The following is a 24524-nucleotide window of genomic DNA, read 5'->3' on the forward strand; positions in this document are numbered from 1 at the left end:
AAGAACATTTAAAAAATGAAAGAAATGTGCTTAATTAAATAAAAGTTCTTAAGCTATGCAAAGTGATACACCAAGCCCTACTTTTATTGTTTAAGCTTCAAAGACAACAGGATCTGAATTTGATCGAAGAATCCTATAAATTATCATGCTGAACATTTTTAAAATGTACCCTCCAACTGTCCTGCAGGCAAGCTGGAGTTTTTCAGCCCCTGGAGGAATATCTGCCTTTGTCAAGGATTGCTTGTATGAATCAAGAGATAAATTCATCAGTTCAAAAATTAGTCTTACATACTCTTTAGGCCTAGACACATATATAAGAGATCAGTCTCTACCCTTAAAATGTAATACTTGATCCCCCACAGTGGAAAGCAGGAAGGTTTTTCTTGACATATTTTTTCCATAGAGCTAGAGTCGGGCTGCGCTAGGTGCATGAGTTCCTAAAAATTGGAAAGGGAAATGGGACCATGTGTATTTCCAGGGATTCAGATAAGTGTACTGGAAACTACATCTGTGAGGTTGGAGTAGGCATTAAGAAAGAGGTGGGAGGGAGGAAGAGGGAAGAAGAAGAGGAGGAAAAGTTCAAGGAGCCATGTGTTTAGGTTAAGCCAGAAACAAGTGTGGATTTGCAGCATGTATGTAAATGAAGAGTTTTCCAAACTTCCCCTGCTTTGTTTTTGGTTTGGTCTCAAAATGCTGGTGTCCTCTCCTGAGGTTATATCTCTTAAATAAGCACCCCCTGGTTTTCACAACCCCAATTGCAGACATCAGATTCTTTGCCCTGCAAGCAGGGAAATCAAAATCCACTTTGGTGCAAAAACAACTTTTATGGAGCCACATGACAAAGTTGAGGATTAACACAAATTCTATGTCTCTAAATTAATTTTAGCTGGGAAGCCTGCTGCTTCAGACACATTAAAAAAAGACAAGCTGCATATCAAGTAAAACTTTACACCAGTGAGTCTCATCCACACCTGTAAACTCTTCTGCTTTCTCAGTATTACCCTAAACTAGTTCAGTGAGAAAACAGACATCTGTAACACAGAAGATTCTCTCAATGGAGTCAGAGCTGGGATGGGATTCATACTTTACTTATTTACTTTCCAGAGGTGAGGATAAGGAGGAGGGTGTTTGCTAGCACCTTACCCTCCCCGAGTGACTAATGGCGATGGCAAATCAGTAGGAAAATACCTTTTCCAACCTCTCAGATAAATCTCTCAGGTACCAAATACAACTCCATACTGAAATCCTTTACAGTAACACTGCATAGAGGTTTTTCTATTTTTCTGGCCAGAAGCCTAGTGACTTGTTAGACTGAGTAGGAGAGACAGCTTCAGTCCACAAGAATGAGTGAAAACTATTCCCAGCATTTTTTGTTCTAAGTTACCACATCTCACATTAAACATCACAGCAAAGTATATGGCTCCACTTATGATTTTTAAGCATTCTCCATTATTGAAATAAAATTCTCAGCAATAGCTTTCTCTCATTGCCAGTGAAGAGGAGGTGTGCTGTGTCAGAGTCACAGCAGCCATGTGCCTAGGAAATGGACAACCTGGGGAAATTAAATACGAAAGAGGACGTGGACCAGCCTCATACCTGGGCAGTTCACACTCCTCGTGAAAGCACATGTTTGCTCTGAACACTGAGGGACAGCGCAGAGAAGTAAAGGCAGCTCTTCTCATTTCACTTTAATCCTCTCAGCAGAAATAATGGACAGCGTAAATGGGGCTCTGGTGTTTAGAGGGGGAAATAACCAAACTCCACAACTCAATGTTGGTGGTATTTGCTTTGTGTACGACAAGGGCGTTTCAATCAGCGCAGTCCACTAGCAAACTAAAATTTTTTTGCAATATTGCATATTCTTACACATGCACACATAAAAACAAACACGGAAAACTATTAGTATGGACCTTAAAACTTCTACAAGAGAAAACAACTAACTTCAAATCTGCAAAAAATACATGGTTTTAAACTGCCATTTGGCAAACCATATGGATTCAATGACAGATGGAATTTCTAATCCAGAATAATAGCTGAAACATGTGAGACAGACTTAAGTATGTATTGTGAACATTTGTTTGTTTGTATTTGGCTTTTTAAAAACACTTACATGAGTTTTCTACATTGTACTTTAAAAATGAAATCATGTGGGACTTTTTTCCCAAATGAAAAAAAAGAAGAGAGCTTGGCACCAGATAGGGGCTTGTGTTCTTTTGAAAAAACATGTACATCCAATTATGTACTCACGAAAAGCTGCACCTGCTACTGAAACAAAAAACAATTAATCTGTCAGTTCAAAGAAAGTATGATATTATTCTGGTGCCTGCAGTAGCTGTGAGATGAAAGTTATCAGTTCCTTCCATTAAGAAGTTTTTAAAACTTTATTAGTCAAGAGATTCTCTTTGGGAATGAAGGCAAATATTTTGAGGAAGATAGGACTTCCTTTGGCAAGATCCTTTATATATCCTGATTTTTTTTTCCTGGTCTCGTAGCAGAAAATCAGCCAGAAAATACTTCAAAGATATTTTGGTCAAGGTCATGGCATAGTAAAAATAAGGAGGAGGAAAAAAAAAAAACAAAGAGAGAGAATGAGTTCCAATGCACATTTCTCTTATTACTCTTCCTTGAAATAAAGGAAAATTCACTAGCATTAGGTCTCCAGAGACCACGTTACTATGGCTACTAAAGTACAACAGTCAAGGCCTGCAGCCATGCCTTGCTTTGAACAGATTTTCGAGTCACGCAACTTGGGTACTAAATTTCCAGGGTCAGTTGGCTCACAGTTTATCTGGAACAGCTTCATTCAATAGTGGATCACTGGGTTTTTGCATCCTATGTGGGATGGGGCCATTTTCTGGTGATCTAAATAAGTAGCTATTTAAAAACTCTGAAAATTATATACTTGCTCATGTCTTATGAATATTAGGAGGAAAATGCAGACAGTTAATTGTGTCTTCTGTCTTAAACTGCATTGTTTAGTGAATCAGTATTTCTTTCCACTGGTGTTTTTAGGATTCATAGTTAACCTTCTCAAAAATCCCTCTGAACCCCTGAGGTTCTCTGGTTCTCTTTATATACCAAAAAAAAAAATTTAACTCTTACAGAACCCTGAAGTGAAAAATAGCATAAAAGACTATTCAGAAATACCTTATCTGGTGACATCAGAATATGGCCTTTGCTCAAAAATTACAGTATCTCTTAGCCCTCTGGACTATCTATCTACAAAGCAACTTCAAAAGGAGAATTTCTGTGAGTAAGCACTATTTCGTGCAAAGGAGAGTGGCAGAATTGTTTTAGCATTCAGTTTTGATCAAGGGTTTGCGTGTGCAGATTAAATTTCAGGCAAAAGAAACAAAACAGAAGACAAATTTCCATCATTTGAGCCAGAGAAGGAAGTAGTAGCTGAAGTCTACAGACATGGAGTTTTATGGGAAGCCTTTCAGAGAGAAAGTGCTCAATCTGATACCCTGGTTTTCAAAGACAGCAGAAATGTTTATTTTCAAATGCAAAGAAAGATGCATATATTGACCATTATGTTCCTTTCACTCCTCCTGTCACCCCAAATAAAACAAAGTTCATGTTCCTGCCTGTGTCCTTGACCTGGATATCACTTCAGGCTTCTTTCAGTATGGAAATTCAGCATCTAGTGCTGCACAACCAAGGTCAACATTTTCAACAATCATTCACAATGCCAGACAGATTTGAGCCCTGGCCCTCCCATTTAATGTCAGAGGGAACAGCTGGGCCATCTGAAAGGCACAAATGCTTGTGAATCTTTCAGCTGGTGAAATTCCTCATTATTCCATTTTTCAATATCCCATCACTTCCACGAAGGAACTAGGGAAACCTTGGAGATGCTTGTTTACATTCGTGTCCTCAGCCGAGCAAGGGAGCTGGAACGCCGGGGCTCGTCAGGAGCAGCAGCCGAAAGCGGCCTCCTGGAAATCTGCTAGGAAAATGTAAGTCACTGGGCTCCGGTAATTGTGAGCTATAAACTTTCAAGAAAACATAGTAGTTCCCTGGAGGGTGAGATTGCAATGTGTGCACACATGTAAACACATTTTAAACCATGGTGATGTTTTTTTATATGCTTGATATGTAATAAGTATTGGACACAACCAAGAACAACTTTGCCTTTGAAGTTGTTTTGAATGCACGATGAAAAACTGTAAATGCAGTTTTTCTTCCATTATACATTCCTTCCAAACTAAGCTTTTGTAACAAAGCTTGCTTAGTCTGTGTCAAGTCCTTGGGACAGGGCCTCTCTTTGTTAACATATCCATGAATTTCTGGTCTCCAATGAACCTGGCGCCTCAAAACCAACTACTCTGCCCAAGATGGGGCTAAGAAAAAGGGCTGAAGCATCAGCTGACTTTGTTTGAGTAGAAAGTTGGTGTGGTGCATACTAGAAAGAGATGCATCCCCGTTAAATCTTGTTTTTTCTGCAAGTACTAGGCACTGGAAAAGAGAATACAGACCATGCTTCCAGAGAGGAGCAGTACTGATGACTACTAGCTTAAAGACAGGTCAGGGAAGGTTTTGTTGATGCAGAAGTGAATTAATTCATGGGTGACACTGAGCACCTCAGTACAAATTTGTTATATGGCATGCTTTACCATTTAGGATTTCATATGGGAAGCAGGAATAGGAATGCTACCTGAGGTTAATGGATGGTATACAAGTACTGAAGGCTACTTAAAATAATATAAAGAAGAATATTTGTATTATTTATTCTAAAATTGTTGGGGCAAAGCACATTTTATTTATTAATACATAGCTAGAGTTATGATGTTCGCTAGATAGTGAGTATGTGGATGAGTAACATGTCATTTACCTTAGCAATTATTATGAAAGGATACCAAATTACAACATAATAATTATATCTGTTTCTTTAGCCTCCTCATTAATCATGATGTTGAATTTAAAATTGTGCTGTATTAGTAAAGGAACCCTCCTGTCAATGCTCTTTCACAAATACTATGCCCTGGACTACACTTGGAAATAGAAACCATCTTTATATTGATTCATGCAGTTTCTCATTTCACTTCCTTAAAAGCAGATGTTGTATTCACAGATGGAAGCAAAGCTGGGGCAATATCGTATCTTCAGTGCAAGTTCAGCTCTTCGTCCTTTCTGAATTCTGCAGCTGCTCTGAGCTTTTCAGTCTTCTCTTCAACAATTTCAATATAGAAAATGCAAGCCTAATTAATTCCATTTGAGAAGGCTCAAAATGAAGCATTAATTGCTCACTACTCTGCACTTGTAATAACAAACTTAGTTAGGTAGACTTTGAAATAACAAATGTAGTAAGATTAGGCATTATCTTTCACAGAAACAGGTTACTGAAAAGAGTCTCAAATAATATTTATCCAACATGTTGGACAATTAGACATATGTAAGTACCAAATGTCTGGATTTTTTTTTCGGTGTTATTTACATGTAAGTGCATCAAGTCCTGAATAGAGGAAGCCGTCATAATATTCCATCCACAGCTGACTTTTATTTGTACTTGCAAACTGTTAATGAGGATGAATGGCAGACATCTCTTTCTGTAAGGAATCAAAACCTAAAAGAAACAATGTTGCAGCCTATATACTGAAAACAGAATGTTATGTCCTAATTTCACAGCACTCTTTTTCTGTGTGTTTAGCACTATATATCACATTTTCTAAAGTGAAACTGTTTCAGGGGGTGGGGAGAAGAGCAAAACAATCTGTATTTCATATTCTGTTTGATAATATATGCTAAACCAGACTTTTAAAACATGATTTCGGGTCAGTAGAATTTTCAGGGAGAATGGCATCCCTGAAATTGGCTCTAGGAACAGTTTTACTTTGCAGGTTATCATCTTAAGCATGTTTTGTATGCCGTAAGTGTCCTGTATCAAACACACCCTATCCCATTCTGACAGCAGGGGTGAATCTGCTATAAATGCATTGTGCTGACCCAGAGACACAGGCAATTTTTTCTCTGATTGAGATATCGAGTGGATGATGGTGGATTATATGGAGAAGGATAATGATAGAAAGTTAGAGACAACTCCTCTAACCAGCAGCAACGACTGCAAATCTTAGGCTGCATTATAGACTAAATTAATCCTTCCCCAAGTCTCTTTTGCAAGCCCCTGCTTTGGTTTGAGCATTTAAGTTTTATTAACTAAGGCAGACAAAAAGAGAAAGTGGGATGTATTCGATATTTCTAGTAAAATACGTAGGGTTTTTTCCAAAACCTCCATGACAAAATCACTGCAAATTTGCAAAAGCTCTCAAGCCTGGACACAGTCTAGCCTAGACCTCCTTTCTTGCTCATCACTTCATCTTATTGAGAAGATGGCAGGGCTGCAGCTCATGAGCTTTTCTGAATTGAGAATGAGGAACACAGTGAAAGCAAGTGTCGTCTGTAAATACAGTTTAGGCTGCTCATTTATAATTTCACTTCAGCCAGTTGAAGACAAGTTAAACAATGTAGGATTGCAATTATTTAAAGTGTATGTGTGTGTCTTCTATGTCCTCTATGTTTTGGGGGATTTTTTTGCAAAATATGACTATGCCATCTTTGAAAATGCTTCCTGAAAAGCAAATGAAGAAATTGGTATGAAATGAACAGTGCGTTATGAATGCCTTTGTTGCCTGAATGCAAGAAGTCAGTTCTAGTAGCAGATCAAGTCCTGGTGCATCTGTACGATGCAGGGCTCAGACACAGATACCAAACCTATTGACTGGTGGAAATAGTTGTCAAGGATTGGCTCTGAAGTCAGTGAGAAAAAAAATCTAAGAGAGCTGAAATGGGAGAATATGTTTTGTTGAGGAGGAAGTTCTGTGGCCACTGGACTGTGTCCAGGAGGCACCGAAATAGCCTGAGCAGAAACAGAGGAAGCGGCTGTGAAAAGTGAGCTCGGGTGGAGCTGGCTGTGATGAACAGTCTGGAGACAGCAACAGCAGCCTTGGATTCAGAGCTGCATCTGTGCCCAGAGCTTATTGACTCTTCACCTTAACGCTATGGACAGACAGCTGCTCTGTTCTCTGGGAGTTTCTCAGCCAGCCCTCCTCATATGACAGCAGGTTTGCCTGTCTCCTGACAAATAGAGACACTTTTCCTGATGCCAGCACCAACCAGGGGATGATAACTCTCTCCTCACCACACACTTGCGCTGACTGCCCGCTCCTCCTGCTCTCCCATGCTGAACATAGGCTGCCTGTCCTGATTCTCCAACCCACTCCCAGCTTGCACCCTCTCAATTGTGATCTGTAATTTTGTGTTGGAGAAGATAAATACTAACTCTCATCAGCCCAACATGACATGAAATCTGAAAAGAAGCACTTACTGGCATTTTCCCATTTGCAAAAAGGCTCCACAACAAGCCTCTACAGAAGTACCTATTTTTCCTCTTCAAATCCCTCCATAAATCTCTTGCAAAAGTCCTGGCAAAAGTCAAGCTCCTCAGACATTATGTGTGCTGGCAATTGTGGTTACCATTTTGTTCATTATTTCCACACAATTTTGTCCATCAAAACCCATCTTCCATCACTTTTCTCATAGTTAGGCTGAAAATGTGAAGGGAGGGGATAACACAATTTTGTTTTTCTCTGTCCCCCAGTCAAGTTGGATGGTGCCACCTCCTGTATTTGAGAAACCTCATCACTGTGGCAGTATCATGATTGTTGCACTCATAACAGTAGCACTAAGGACTGGAGGAGAGAGCAAATGGAATTTAGCAGTCATAGCTTTTCTATCCAGATTTGTTAGAGAAGAAGAAAAAAAAAAAAAGAAGAAGAAAGGAATAAGCGAGAACATTAGTTATTTGTCTAAAGGGCAAGAGAGGATGTTTTTTGCACAGAGCTGTGGCCATGCCAAATTTCAAGTCTGGATTTTAGAAATATGCCTATTTGAAAAGAAAGAAAGAAAAGGGACCAGGGCCTCTGAAGTGTTCCTTTGTGTTTTGCCTACGCCTGGCAAGAAGAAAGTGAATGTACGCATGTGATAAAACAGTGCTCCTAACCCCATTTATGGTTTATTTTAATGGATAAATTCCCTGTAAGTCATCCCAAGTGGCTAACATCAGCTTAAATCATGACTAAATTACTGGGAGAAGGTTCATGTTTGAAAACAAAGGAAAGCAAAAGCGTTGTTTGGGCAACTTTAAAAAGTTGTATTAACTGGAAAAAAATTCATATTTTGATGGTCCAGTTTTAAACAAGTTAGATTAAGAAAATGAAGCACTGTATCAACATCTATCAGGATTTAGTTTAGAAGTGTCAGCACTATGGGAAGCTGAAGAGGGATTCCAGACCAGTTTTTGATTCCTGAAATTTGTGTCATGGTCATAGAACTATATAATCTCCATGCACTTTGTTGGACTTGCAATTTGCCTTTTCAAGCTAAAATTTTAAAATAACAGGAAGAGTAAAAATCTCTTGCTCTCAGACTGAAATTCAAACTGGAGTACCTTTTCAAGAGCACAGTTTTATCAAGAAGTGATTACATAAATCAGTTTGGAAGGAGGAAGTGGAATTACACTAACAAGTTTAAAAAAATGGCAGGAAACCAAGTGGGAAAAGAGTTTCCTATGTTATTTCCTTATGCAGAGCGAAGAACAGCACCAATAGGATGTTTTCTAATGTATCATTTTCCAACTCCCTCGGAATCAAACATGAACTCTAGTTCAAGCTGTTAGTAGAGGCCACTGGGAGATGTGTTTCAGTGCCAAAATTTGCACATTCACCTCTCCAAAGTAACTCCCAGAAAGGTCATTATTTGCATCCATTTCTAAGGTAGCAACATAATGTTAAATAATAAGCTTTAAACTTACATTGTGTCAAATCCTAAATCATTTGCTTGCATTAAGTTTCACTTACATTGGTTTTGATTAAGAAGACCTGGTGTCTATTCGGTATTAAAGCTGTCAAAAAATGACATCATTGACTTTGATGGGTGCTACCAAGTTAGAACCAGAATTTCCAAACCTGTGATATGGAATTAAAAAATAATCTATAAAGGACTTGTCTGAGTGAAAAAGGGTCTGTTCTGTGTGCTACAGGATCTACACCTGATTGTGCTGTAGCTTTGCACCAGCCGTCAATGCCAAGCACAAATGCTGCTGGTTCAGAAGCTAAATAACCTGAAGTGCCTCATTAGTTTTGCTACTTACAACTCAAATAAACAAAATTTGTCTGCATGCTTTGGTAGAACAAAACATGGAAGCTCAGGCTGAAAAACCCAGCTTTATATGTTTAGGTAGCTAACCTAATGAAGCCAGGATTATTAAAATCAGTGGAGAATTATAGTGGTTGCACCACCAAACCTAGCTTTCATGTTTTTGAAGGTGTTAGTAATTGATTTATTTTTTAAGTAAAGGACCATATGGCTGCAATTGTAAGATATTTAAGATGCCAGGCACCTCAAAGTCTCTGTCAAAAAATTTAAATAAGTAGTAAGCCTCTCCAGATCCCTCTGCAGAACCTTCCTGCCCTCAAACATGCCAACACTCCCATCAAACCTTATGTCTTGTGAGACTGACTACGGATGCCTTTGATCCCCTTATCTAGGTCCTTGATAAAAGGTATTAAATGGAATGTACAGTGTCACTGAATAAGAAGTACCAGGGCAGTCTTATGACTGGCATCTTCAATGCAGCCATAAAGAAAAGCATGAGACAAAACCACAGGAATGTGATTCTTGTGTGCTGAAGCCTTATGAGTAGAAGACTCATGGAAGTCTGACCCTGAACTGTACAAAAGTGTGGCTTACAGCATCCTGAAAAGCAACATGGATCTTCTCTGGAAGAGGCTGAGCTGCCAGTGAGCATGGAAATGACAAAAAAGCTATGTCTGGCCTTTATCAATATTCATCAGTGAGAAGGGAGCGTGATAGAACTGGGCAGCCATACTCCACTAGCATCTGTTCAGGAGCTGCCTGCATTGTCCATATTTCTTTATATTTTTTGTGACATTTTGGTTATAAACCACTATTTTCACACCTGAAAAGAATTATGGCAAATACATCTGGGAACAGAGCTGCCATAAACCCTATGCTTCTGCCTACAAGAGCATAATAGAAGACCAACAAACATAACGAAGAGAAGAAAGTCCATGAAGCCACAGCCTTAGCAGCAAGGGTTGAGATAGAAATTTGAACATCAATTATTTGTCCAGAAAAGCAGAAAAACTGCAGGAGCAACTGTGAAGTGGTCAATAAAGCCCAAGTGACAATTTTAGCAGGGTGCTGCTTAGTGCACAAGTGCTGGTTACCCAAGGAGCAGTGTTGGAGGTGATGATGGGGTGATGCCTGATTACATGTCATTAAGAAAGCAAGTCCATATAGAGCCTCCCCTCTAACAGCAGGCATTTAATTCTTCCAGGGATCAGTGAATAGTGTAACAAATGACAGGTACACAGCATTTGGGATGGGCAATTACCTCCACCATAGTGCAGACTCTGAGTCTGGACTTAAGATTACGAGCACAGCATAGCTGGGGGAAAGAGCAGGAGGTGGCCAACAGCCATGAGATGAATCCTGCAATCAAGGCTATTGCCTAGATACCCACCAGTGATTCATTATTTTTCCAAGTCACCATTTTATTGTGTTTCTCCACCCCATCACCCCATAAACTCTATCTGGATTTGTTGACTGCCAATACAACTTATTTTCCCCTTTTTCTGGTTATGGGTTTGGCTCAGTGTTCCTTGAGTATTCACTAACAGGCTTCAGAAACTGAATATGCCCCTTTTCTGCCAGAAGGCTTGGGGCACAGGGGTTGCAAAACCACCTGTCTCGGAAAATATTTTGAAAGTGCAAAGTTAAAAATGATTACTGCAGTCAAAGTGTTGGAATGTGAAAGCTCAAAGGACAGTAAAGATTTCAAGAATGGGATATATTAAAAAACCCCCTTAATAAAATTAGACTTTGGTTCTTAGAGACTCGTCTGTCTTCCCTTCAAAGGGAAACAAAGATGGCAAGCAAAGTCTCTAATCCAGACGAAATTATCCTAAAGCACCAAAAGAAATTATTTGTTTAGATACCTGCTGTGCTCCACTAAAAGGTCTTTGATAAACTGGTATCATTGTTTATTCCGTTATTGCTGATGAAAGCTATTTGATTATAGCTGTAAAAAATCTCCATAAAATCTTAAATAAAAAGCACATGTTGTGGCAGAAGCCTTTAGAAATAAAAAACATTTTAAACATATTTTGAAGACAGCCTAATTCCATTGTTTTCTTTCAAGCTGAAAGGGGACATTCTGCGTTGTTCCAAGACTCAAAAGTCCCAGATACACTATTTACTAGCAATTAGGTTCTTGTTAGCCCATATTTCTCTCCATACATAATGCAGGGTGACTATACCCACCAGGAAAAAAATAAAAGCATTTATTCTTGATTTTCCATTAACATTAAGAGTACTATTCACACATATTTTGGTGATTCAGATTATTCTGGTTTGTATTATATAAAGCAGAGGTTGCACAGTGCAAGGTGTTGTCATGACATGGAAAGTGGCTTTCGACAGCTGAAAAGTATCTTTTGAGAGCAAATAAACTAGTGAGATTCACAAGTCCATATACAAAGAACAGCAACCACAGTTTGCGTCTTCTTGAAAGGAATCAGAAATGTGATATTTAGTTAAAACCCCACAGTTCCTAATAACCAACATGGTGAATTTGGTTGAACAACATAAAAACCCACTTTTCTTCATGTGCCATAACCACGGAATGAGCATCCAAGCCAAGCTCAGTCCTCAGAGAACATTCCCAACAAGCCCTAAGGAAAACTCACCCTCTTATTCTAGGTCAGACGTGCCCATAAATGAAGCCTGGCAAGTACATTCAAATTAACATGCACTTAATCATCCAGTTAATGATCCACTTTAAGTATGATCCGGGATAAAATATCTCCCCTGCATTCAGAGGCATTGTGACTCTGCATACCATAAATAAGCAGAGCATATTTAGCAATAGCAGTCTCTCATAACTTGCCCCAAATTGTGTGCCAGTGTTCTCTCCATGCGCTCACAGCAGTCAGTCTACTGTTTGAGGATGCTCAGTGATTCCAACTCATGGGCATGTCATGTACACACAACAAAACTTAGACTAATATAGGAGACCCTCATTAAAATTTATATACTCATCATATTTATCATTTATTGTACACCCCGTATTCCCTATTTATTGAGAATGGAAATGGCTGCAAAATGACACCTGACACCCAAAATCTTGTTTTGGCAGTAGCAGTAACTAATCAGATGCCTCTGCGTTACTTGCTTTGAAATCTAAAATTAAAGTTTTCTGAAATACTTAGAGGAAGGAAAGCAGGGTGCCAGTTTCCATTCCATAGACTTGAGTAACTTAGGTTATTGGATCTCATACTAAAATGTGTTTTAATTTAATAGCATTCAACAATTATTTGCTGGAGGCTACTCTTTAATTTACATTTATATGCATCTCGAGGCTGTCACTAAAACACAGTTTTTATGCCATTAATATTATCCTATCCAGAACAACTGTAATATTAATCACAACATATGTAATCTTAATCACATAGGAATTTCCAAGGACCTCAGTGTATAATAGGCATTATTACATCATGTGTTTGAAATGCAGATGTATCTGGGATGGACTGCTGTGCTCTAGCTGGTTCAGTAGTTCACAGCAGCATTAATTCTTCCTTAAAATTAATGGATCCAATTCTCAGTAACAGCATGGCCCCTCTATGCTGCTCTGCCAATATACAAAGTCAGCCTAAAGGGGATAAAAATACATAGAAGGGATAACTTTTGCTGACATGGTGTGTGTGCAGAACATGGAGCTGAGGAAGTAGGATAAACTAAAATATCCTAGAATATTCTCAGTTCAGATGAAAAACCAGGGAAGCTCATGTTGACATCCTCAAAATATGGGCCAAGTAAAATAAACCTAAAAGTGAAAAAGAACTGTGAACTGTCCTGCTAGGGTTCACTGGTAATTTCAAGGATGTAAGAAAGGGTGCAAGATGCAATTGCTGAAATGGACACTGACTGTGACTGTCACGACTGCCAGTCTTGCTTTTGCAAGAAATGTTCACGAGCATGGCCCTTGAAAGACTCCCACCAAGACAGACTGTTTGTTCAAAGCTGCCACAAATCATCAGCCCAAATATATCACCAAACTGAATAAATTACATCCAGAAAAATTATATCCAGCATTTTTTCACTCACTTCTAGTAGAAGTCCACCTTCTTGTACAGCAGTCTTGTTAGATATATTGTCTTCTTTTATCGTTTGGCCAACTTGCTTCTTAAAGTGCTTTTCTTGAATGGCTGTTGGAAAGAGTTATCATCAATTTAGAAATCATAACTATTAGAGTCACAACTAAAATTGTTGTTTAGGCATTTAACATGCATTGAATTTAATTGGTGGTTACTGTCTTTGTGGTCTGGATCTTGGTTACTGACAACTTTCTTTTCTTTTTTTTTTTCCTTCTTGTGCTGGAGATAGATATATATTTTGCAGTCCAGATGTTTTTTATATGAAATATCTATCACATTTTTTATTGAACATATTTTTTCCATTAGTCTACTCTACATAAAGCAACAACCAAAACCCACAGGAAAGAAACAAAAGAAAGTTAGCAAGTTGTTTTGTTTATAAAAATATGTATTATGACAATACAGAGAAATGTCTATATAGTTCAGAAGAAAAGGGAGTGAATAAGTTTCTTATTTTCAGTGCTGATCTCCTTGACATCGGATTATTTTTGTTCTCATTTTACCCTGTTCATGTCTACAAACTTCAACCTAACTGTAAGATTCAAGGGAATGTTTTTAAACTGTTTCATTTTTACACAGAGTTTTAAAGTTTGTTTTTAGCATGTCATTTACTCCATGAAATTGATGAATATTTCTCATTATAGATTAAAATTTCATATATTTTTCTTAATAATAAGGAAAAAAAGCTTATATCTGATTAAACTTTCATGGGAAACTCAACTGGCGAGTGCTCTTCCTTCACATTGCTTGATCTCAAATGTCTTTGAATGCTCAAATTCTTCCTATCATTATACCCTGCAGAAAAATCACTAAAATACTATCCCATTTCTGAGGAAAATGAAAGAATTTCTGAGAAGGCTGGCATTACATGATTATTGGACTTCAGCATCATCTAGGGAGTGCAACTGGAACCCATCTTTATCACTTGGTCAGTAAAAATTAAGTCAGTTTCACTCGTACTTCCAGAGAAGGGTCATACAAAGATCCTGGTAGCAGACAGAGATACAGTTTTCTGGTCTTTTTCCTTTTCTTGGAGAGAATGGGAGAGGAGAGCATCCCAGTGATATTATCTGGGACGTTTGATACACATTTTCCCTTCCAGCCAAAGGGGAGTGGGGACAGCCACAGCCAGAAATTATTAATAAACCAAAAAACACCCCTCTGAAAAAAAAGCAAAACCCACGCCAAAAAAAGCTGAAAAACCCCAACAAAACCCAACCAATCAAAAATAAAATCTCCCCACCAAAAAGGGTTTAGATGGCAGGAGTAGTTTGTTCCAAACCAGAATAAGGAGAGAAACAGCAAGCCTCTAAAGGTCCTGAGCCCGTGCAAGAGTTCCTCATCAATTTAACAGCCTGGTAAGGGACTGTTGCAGGATAATTCAGCATTTTACAATAAACAATGGCAACTCAGAACCACACCAACTGAATATTTGTGATGGTTTTTAGCTTACATTGTAAATATTTGCTGCAAGTGATAATGTCGGTCATTAGCTCAAAGCAATTATCTCAAATGTATAATTAGATGTAATAAATCCCTCCCTTGGGCATGGGAAAACACATCAGGAAAATCCCAAGCTGCTTTAAACAGATCCCTACCCATATTTTCCAGCCAAAATAATTTTGGGAATTCAGACTGGTAACCTAGGCTGCTGTGAGTAGAATATACAGATTCTTAAATCTGCACTTTCATTTTGGTGTGCCATTTAAGCTAATAGGAAATGGTTGCTTTTTTCCCCTGATCAGCTAGGCCTTCTGCTACGCCTGTCTATAAGAACAGACATAGAATCATAGGCTCATTTAGGTTGAAAAAGTCCCTTAAGATCATCAGGTCCAACCACTAACCCAGCACTGCCAAGTCTGCCACTAAACTATGTCCCTAAGTGCCACATCCACACATCTTTTAAATACCTTGTCACAACAACTTTTAAAAGCCCAACCCCTATTCCAATGGCCTCTTCCAGAGTTTCCCTCCTCAGAAAAGATGTTTTTGTAATTACTGACATGGTGGTTTGTGATCTTTGCTCAGGTTAAAGGACAGACAGGGAGGGGTGAGAGGAAACGAAGGTTTATTTCTTTGATGCGCTCTTTTGGTGTTGTGAAAATTCCATCTGTCCAAACTTCATCGTTAGTGGAAACTATTATTTTACCCAACTGAGCGGGCCAGAGCTCCCTGCCTGCTTGTTAGCCTTCAGGCTCATACAAACATAGCAGCAGAAGCACAAGAGATGTTTGTTCTGCAACTCGTCTGGCTACTATAAATTCCATCTCCAAATGGAAAGCATTTTAATGTTATTTTGCCAGTTAGACTTGCCCATATGTTGGGCCACACACATCCGTTTCATAGCCTGCCCTTCTCAGAGGCCTGAGTGCAAGGAGACCCTCTGCACCATCAGAGAAAGACAAATAACACCATTGCTCCAAGAAGTGAGTGCTCCTCAGAGATGGGAACGTTTGCTCCTTGCACCCGAGGCAGCAGAGCCGTCACTCACTGCTCACTCTCCTTCTGCCTCCCCACGCTGGGAATATTTGATTAATCCACCCACGGCTGGGCTGATACTGCAGTGACACCTCAGAAGAGAGGTGCTGGTGATAGCCTGTCACCTGGAGAAAGCAGAGCAAGACAGGCAGAAAATCACACAGATCCTGAAAGAAATGAGGAGGAGGAGGAAATGCAAGACGCAACAGGCATATGAGGGAAACTTGCAAGATGTTATCTGACTAGGCAGAAAAACAGGGAAAAGAAAACAGAAGAGTCTAACAATACCCCTGTCACCACCAAGAATCATGAGAGAGAACAGGACAGCAAGTTTTGGTTATGATGGGTGGCTTGATAGAAAAGACCCTGATGCCAAGACAGCTGTGATCAAGCTTAGACATCTCATAAAATGGTGTCCCTCTGGAGCAGCAGCGAAGCCTATGATGAAAACAAATGAGAGCTTGAAGAATGCAGGAGTACTGTCTCTGGTGGGCAGGGAGGAGCAAATTGTCTGAAAATAAAGCTGAAAAATAAAAACCAGCAAAGGATGACTCAGTGACTTGAGGGGTAAACGCGCTGCTGGAGTTCCCATGTATCAAGAGTGGAGCAAGAGCAAAGCTGATACTGCAGGCAGTCCAATGAATGCTGCTAGCTGTAAAAAAGAAATAATAAATTGAGAGTTTTAGCTTTATGGAGCTTTAGACTTTTTATGGGAGAGGCAACCCTTTGGATGGTCAGAGTTCTCATCTGCCAGGTTCAAAACCAGCAAACTCAGGAGATGGGAAGCGGTAACACTCGAGATTGTTTTCTGAGCACAGTGTATAGAGCCTGCACTTCCAGAACATGAAACAAAACAGAAGATGGAGCTGTTCTGCCAAAGAAGATGAATGAGCATATTGATACCATAGAATGATAAATACCAGAAATACATGTACCAGGGCTGACAGTTTTGCAAGGTCATGTGATCTGGTGTGCATGGTGAAATCCCATGCAACATTAAAAGCCAACAAGTCTGGAAATGCTGGGACCTACAAAGGACTACACTGTGTAAATATACAGGGCAAGGGGACAGGGGTTTAGGAAGAAGAGGAGAGACAAGAACAAAATGAAATAAAACTGCCAATGCAATTTCCTTCATTGCAATTGCCAATGCAATGAAGAGAGGTCAAAAATTTGAGGAAATGTTTTCAATTTCTAATCTGAAAGCAGAGAAAGGAGTGGAAACTAAAAAAATAATGTAGAGTTAGAATTGACAGTAAATTAATGGAGAAAAGAAGTCCACAGAGGAGACTATAAGATTGACTGAATGAGTATGGGATGGTCTCAGATAGTGCTGTTGAGCCTTTCATAGCTGCACTGTCTCTGCCCAGAACAATGTCAAAACCTGAGACCTCTTTCAAGCCTCCAGTTCTGCTATGAGCGTTGCTATCTGCATTTGCAAACACCTTGGCTTGAAAGCCAAATCTGGAATATTGTAAAGAAAAGCTGCCTAACACAGTCTATAGAAGCATTATGAAACCAGCCATTCCCTTTGCCCCAGAAATAACAGAACATTTATTCATTGTAGGGTATACTTTAGTTCAAAGAGATGGAGATTTCAGGAGTCTCATAAAATCATACTTTTTAAACCCATGGGATTACATTCTCCAGAGTGTTTCTGTACCTCATCCTGCACGAGCACAGCCTTCATTCTTCAGAAAATAATTAGTAAAAGTAGCTGCTAACTTGGGCTGTGTAACAGACTAACATGAGGGCAAACTACCCCAGCTGTCCCAGGTGCCTGCATCGAGCAACAGCACAGGCAAGAAATGAGCAGTGAAGGGATGCTGCTCCTGAACTGAACACCCTGTCTGGGTTTGTTTGGGGTGTAGGAAGGGGACCACACAGTCTTCCTTAGATTCAGGCTGGTGAATCCATTTCAAGCCCTCCTGCAAGGGACTACCAGTTCTCTCCGATGATGCCCAGGGGATAAACTGTTTCTTAAAAGAGGTGGATGAAAATACCCAAATCCAGAGTGCAGGTTCAGAGAAACTGCTTTGGGCATGCAAATCTTACATTTGGTAGCTGTTACTCCAAAGGAAGTGAGAGCAGGGTCTCTCTTCCTGCATCTTCTAGCTGCAGGAAGAATCAACTATGCGTGTTACTCTGAATACTGAGAAAACAAAACAAATTGACTCGGAAACACTCAGTATGAGCAATTCTGCTTAACAAACCTAAAGCCATGAACTGAAATGATCCGTTTCCTCTGGCTGTGTTACAGAGAACACCGAGTGACAATTAGGATGGGGGTCATTAGATGAACACTGGAATTGAAAAATACACAGCATAAGGAACTGTTGTTATATAATTCCAAACATGATGGAGAGGACGTTTGCACAACACACAGGTAGTACAGATGCTTTGGGAAAGGAATCAGAAAACAGAATCAAAAGCTGAATAAAAGCTGTATGGTGCTTGGTCCTGTTGTGGAGGCTACCAGAACGCCAGATGAAATTACACTAGCAGTAATGCAGTTTTTCTTCCCAACTTAGCGGTTTTCTCAGTCTGCTTCTTCTTAAGGGATGCTTTGAAATCTGACTTCCCTTTGAAGTTTCTCGAGTACAGCATGACATTTATTTAAGGTACAAACCGAGCCCTTTTGCTTTCCAGATCCCATCCGCTCTTTCCTGCAGAACCACTGTTCCCCTTTCCCAGCGAGCCTCATCCATCCTCCCCCTTGCCAGAGGGGCGTCAAGGCGCTGCCACCGCCGGGCTGCCCTCCTCTCCCCGGGGCTGCCGGGGCCAGCTGGCCCCCCTGCGCCCCCGGCCCGCGTCCCAGCGCGTCCGGAGCGCGATTTTGAAGGCGAGCGAGGGGGAGCAGAGGCGCCCGCTGCGGAGGAGGCAGAGTGCTGAGTAACCCCGGCCCCGCTGTCACGCAAGGCTCGCCGCCTGTCAATCTCCCGGCGGCTCTGACAGCGCCCTGGCCGCCGTTCAAGCCCTTGCGTGCGAGCAGACGAGCCGCGTTACCCTATGAAGTATTTCATAATAACAACAGCTGTTAAATATTGATGACTCCTGGCAAGCGCTGAATGCTTTTCGAGAAGGTTAAGCCTTGGTGTAATGGAACCTAATTCCTCATTATATACTGTATCAGATATCTGGAAGTTGCCTAAAAAAAGCAAAGGAGCTTAGAGTAAAGGATCAGAGGAATGACTCTCGTGCAGCGGGGAGAAGGGAGAGAGCCCGCTGTGCGAAGGGTGAGGAGTGCTTCCCCGGAGCCAAATCCCTTCACAAACAGTAAAACACTCTGCTGGAGCGATCAGCAGTGCAGTCCATTTCACTATATTCCACTGGAGGGTTTTGTGTTTTTAGAAATTTCTGCATATCAGATAAGCTTTCTGAAACAGGGATCCGGCTGCCAGTGCTGTCTGTGCGTGTGTAAAAGTACACGTGGAAATTATTTCTACAGAAATGCAGACAAAGAGGGGAAAAGCTCACATTCCTACAAACATCAGCTCTGAGAGATCTGGCTCATTAGAAGATTTAGTGGTGATCTGACAATATACTAAGGATGAAATCTCAGACAGGATTTCCAGCAGGCAAGAAAGGGAGAAGGACAAACCTCTTGCCTTGGGGAAGACCTGGTGTGCTTTCCTCATTTTCCCAGAAAAAATCCACCATCTTCTTCACTCTGCCCTCTAAAACCCATCAGTATTGTCTTTTCTCTCTTGATCCAGCTGAAGAGCAAGGTTGTGTCAGGAACAGAATCAGTTTGGGGTTGGAATTCATGATCAATGGAGTCCTTGGGATGGACCTGGTGCTATGCCAGGGCAGGCAGTACTGACTAGTCCAGCAAAAAGTCAGCATCAGAATCCAGGTGCAGGTGAAAGAAAAAACACAAACTGAGGACGTCTTACAGAGTCAGGGTATTTTTTTTTCTTGCATGTTAAAAGGAGGTCTGTGTGCCTTTGGGAAATAGAGTTTACATGCAGCAAGCTTAGAAGCTGAGAAGAATTGCCTGCAAATGTTCAGTTGTGCTGCAGCGCAAGGAGTTCTGTGAAGCTTTAGGAAAGTGATTCACCTGTGGGGAACCCAGGTCTGTTAACTGAGCCAGGATAGGGAATCACAAAAACTTAGGAAGTTGTAGGTTGGAAAGGACCTTGGAAGGTCATCTGGTGTAACTCACCCCAATCAGAACAGAGCTAACTTCACTGAGGCTGGTTCCTTCACTTATGCTGGCTTTTGAGTATTCCCAGTAATGGACATTTCTCATTCCCTCCAGGAAAACTTTCATTATTTAATTAAAAACAGGATTAATTTTGTAAGATAAGGAGTTCCATAATGTTTTAGGTGAATGAGCATGAGGGTAAATTCTGGATGGACACATCCTGTTCCCACAATTCTTCATTTGCAGATGTGTAGAATAATTTAAGAAATGCTGAGAATGGTGAAGTGGCTTTTATAAAAAGTGTATCTATATGGAGAATATGCAGAAAAAATTATTAACTTTTCTTCTGTTTTTTGCTGGTTTATTCTATCTGTATCTCATAAGAAATCACATTTGCATGTCAAGTATAAATGTAGCCTGGGACTATAACTTCTCCCCTATTCCATAATTTCTGAGGGATCACAGATCCAGAGAAAAGCTCCATGTGAGACAAATTGTGTGCTAACTACACAAACAACAGACTCAAAAGAACTTGTCTAGAAAACACATTTCTTCTCTGTAGCTTACTGTTGCAACCTTTTTCTCTTCATATGACTCAACAGATGATCTCCCCAACAGACAGCCCCACATTGTGCCTTGGCAAAGGAGGTATTTTAGAGATCTGTTTGCATCACTGTGAGTAAATATTTGAGCTATCAGTTGGTCTGGTAGACTATATTGGCTACAAGACTGCTGAAGACATACAGTCCTCTGAAATTACACCAGGATGTAAGACTTACTCCAAGTAACAGTCTTCCTGTTTGTCTTCACAATTCCATTTTATTTTCTACTAGATTAAATATGATGATTTGATCACAGAAACATTGATTTATAGGTTCAGTTCTGGGGCCTTAATTTTATCTGTGTACTATTCCATTCTTTAATTAAGCTTTAATAAGTAGGCTTGTCTGAATATTTGCTTGCACACCCTTCTGAATAAACACATAAAAGATAAGTAAAAATGGGTTATTCTCTCAAACCACAAAATGGATTGCAAGCCTGATTTATCAGCAACCTTGAGTAAGAAATCTGCAGACTATTTATTCCAGTTTCAAATCAATACCCACATCGCTCACAAAAAATTAAGATGATTCCCACACTTCTTCCTTGCACCTTTAAGTATTTAAAATACACGTCCATTAATCAGAATCCTGATATCCAGCATAAGTTCAGAGTAGGAAAAAAAATCATTTCAGGGAACAATTCTGTATTTAGAAAGTCTGCTTAACATTGGTTAGTTCCAGAGTTAAAGCCCTCAGAATGTACAAATGAACAAAGTTTAATATTTTCATTCGTGACTTCACCAAACTGATCCACAATTAGCCTTAAGTGTATTGCAGTGTGTTCTGACCTGTTACCTCCTGATTGCTTGAGTGGGATCTCAGCAAATCCCACTGATCATGGTATTTATACATACTCAGAGAAACAGCACATCAGGACACATTGATTCTAGGATCTGTGGAGCATGTGACCTATGAAAAATACTTGAAGAGTTTCCCCACTTTGCAAAATATCCTTCATAATGGCTTCTTGTCTGAATAGCTTTTCATCTTTTCCCTCATCCAGATATATTTTAGAAAACTTCTCTATATCCTCTGAATTCCTGGAGTTTTCTCCCTCTGTGGCCCAAGAATGTTGTCCTAGTTTGATATGGCTCACGCTATTTCACTGTCATTAGACATAGACCATTTTTTCAGGATTGATTCTCCCGATGAAAATAATACATCAGTGGACACTGATGTCCACAGCAGAGGCAGTTGCCCTTTGAGGAAAGGCTGAAATGGCTGTGGCTTTTACTGAGAAGGACTAGGGGAGACACAACAGAGGTTTACAAAATTATAAGGGCAGTGGATAAACTGAATGTGGAACTGCTGTTTGCCCAACCCACAATATGAGGACTGTGAAGTGCCCTGTAACACCAGCACAAGAATGCTTTAAAGTAGATAAAAGACAGCAATTTTCAAGATGAGAATACCAGACTAGATGGACCACTGGTGTGACACAGTAGTGCATCTCTTATGTTGTTTTATTCTCACTGCAATGCCATGGCCTTGTCCACAAAATTTGTTGCAGACGGAAAATAAACAACAGATGCACAACAGCAGCATCTGTGACGTGAAACAGAGTATATCAGAGAAGTGACAATAAGAAAAATCAGAACCTTATGAGAAAGCCTGTATGTAACTAAATTTAAGCATATGATGAAAGAGCAGCTTGTAACTAATTATTGCATCATAAACCAACAAAAAACATTCTCTAGTGATAAATAGCCTATTGAAAAAAACTTGAGTCTGAAATATTTTTCAGAAACATAAGTAATGAGTCCAAAATCCCTTTTTACTGAAAAGACAGCTAAGAGGAAAGTTATGTGTGTTCATAAATAAGCAATTGAAGTCCATAGGTATCTTTCCCACTTTTGGAAAGGTGATTGTAAGGATTGCATTTTACAGAAGAAATGCAATGAAGTCTTGGTAATAGATTTACCTTGAGAATATCAGGACATTTTTAGTCTCTATCAGTTACAGAAGATGTGCATCATTTTACCCCCTCCAATTTCGATCTGTAGTTTAGAACATTTAGCAATCAGTCACTGAAGGACAAACTCAAATCAAAGATGAAGCATGAAAACAAATACAACTAGGAAAGTGCATGAGAAAGCATCTCTCCCTCTTCTTGATTAAAGCAACCTGACAATGACTAACTTATGTGAGATTTACATGATCTTTGCTAGCCTTTTTGGATTTGATAACCTCTTTTCCAGGACTATGATTCAAACAGACTGTCTCTGATCTTCCACTCTTCAATTTCTTGTGCCTTTATAATTTTCATTGCACCATTCTGTGTGGAAAGACACAGGCTAAATTCACACCTGCAGGTTCCAAGAGGAATTTAAGTCAGTCTCTCTTAGGAGAGAGTTGCAAGAGCATGTGTCAATAAATCAGTATACCATCCAAGAGACAGTTTAAAAATAGCCAATGCACACGATCTGGAGAGGATAAAGGAAACCTTTAAGATGAAATAAACACTGCATCTAAAATATTCACACTGAGACCTTAGTGCACAGGATGTGCATGTGTTACCCAGAAAACCAAATCTGGATCCAACAGTTTTAGAGTCAGGAATATCATAAAAACAATTCTTTAATATCTGATTTAAATAGCAGCCTTGCTGTGTCATATATTAAAGGCAAAGCCACGTTTGCTTTCCAGTGTACTTTAAAGAAGCAAACATGCTTGACAGAGGAAATGTGGGAATCTCCACTTTTAAATCAGCTGGATATCACAGCTTACTGCTGCACAACAACAGACAGACACACAGACCTCACAGAACACAGCGCTCTCTTTCTATCTAAGGCAGAGATGCTCTGCTTGGCCTTCCCTGCTGCCTGTGGAGGCTGCCACGATGACATGGACTGCGTGAAGCCCTGAGAAGTCAAATGCACCCAATGTGCTGTGGGAAAAATATGCCTGAGAGGAGGCCCTTAAGCTTTGGATTTTCTAATTCAGGAAGTCAAAATACATGCTGGGACAAGATAAGGGCAAGTGAAACATCAGGGACATTATCTGAAAGTTTTATAAAAATTATTTCAGAATCAATTTCCAGGGTAGTTTTAAAGTATTGAGCTGTATTCCAGAACCTTTTGGAATGATGAAGAAAACCAGTAGCCTGACAATCTTACCTAAAAGCTCAAAATTAAGAACTATCTGACAACAGAACTGCCAGAAGCCTAAACTCATAATGTTACAATCCCTGGATATCATAAATGTCTTTTTATCCGCATTAATATTGTAATGTATGCATTCAAAAACTAGTCCTGCAAAGCTACCCAAACAGATGGATGTTGTTCCCAACTGGAATCCCTCATAAGACAGAGGTCCTGCAGAGAAGACACTATGGTTTGTCCAAAAATAAATTTCTTTGCAGAACAGGAACCTTCTGTAGAAGTATAAAATGAATGCACACTATGTATTCAATTACTACAATAACCTTTATTTTTCACTTCCTCACAAAGGTTTTGCTTTGCCTTTCCTGACAGCCATGTTCCATACTCATAAAAAGATCCCAAGCAGATGCCAAAGACCCTAAACACACCAGGAGTGGGCTTGCATTTTTAGCACCAGAGAAATTAAGTTTCTTAAAAGTGCCATGGTCCCTAAACAGCCAGAATTAGGACCTTCAAATTTTCTGAGCATAATAAAAAAATTTTGTCTTTATAAAAGGCAGGAAAGGTGAAATTTAAATGCTCTAAGATTATAAATTTTCTCCCTGCTTTGATTTGCTTTTCAATTTTTAAAACCAGAGAATACTTAGATGTAGCGATAAAATTACAAGGCAGGCACAGAGTTCTTATCAGACTTGTCCCATTTGAAGATAAGGAAAACCAATGTTCTGTATTTCAGAAACAAAGTCCTAGCTAATAAAATATAACCTTTTCTCCAGATTCAACTCTTCTGTATGTGTCATTGACTTGAACAGGCAAGTCTGACTCCTACAAAGGTGCCTGTTGCCTTGACTCATAGCAAGCTACCAAAGAAATAACGAGTATTCCTTATGGGATAAGGACAGGAATCTTGTGTCTCATTCATGAAACATATAGGACTATGCCTTCAACTTTCTAGGCAGTA

At 39.7% G+C, this 24524-nt stretch overlaps 1 protein-coding gene across 1 annotated transcript in view; it reads right to left on the reverse strand.

The window, feature by feature from the left end:
• AHRR (aryl hydrocarbon receptor repressor) overlaps positions 1-24524 on the reverse strand; it is an 80898-nt gene that overhangs the window by 12965 nt on the left and 43409 nt on the right. Inside the window, exon 4 of the mRNA XM_059486164.1 lies at positions 13186-13286. Within this exon, the coding sequence (XP_059342147.1) occupies positions 13186-13286 (101 nt within the window). The remainder of the gene's footprint in view (positions 1-13185; positions 13287-24524) is intronic.

This window comes from Ammospiza nelsoni, chromosome 1 (genome assembly GCF_027579445.1).
Source record: "Ammospiza nelsoni isolate bAmmNel1 chromosome 1, bAmmNel1.pri, whole genome shotgun sequence".
NCBI classification, from domain to species: domain Eukaryota; kingdom Metazoa; phylum Chordata; class Aves; order Passeriformes; family Passerellidae; genus Ammospiza; species Ammospiza nelsoni.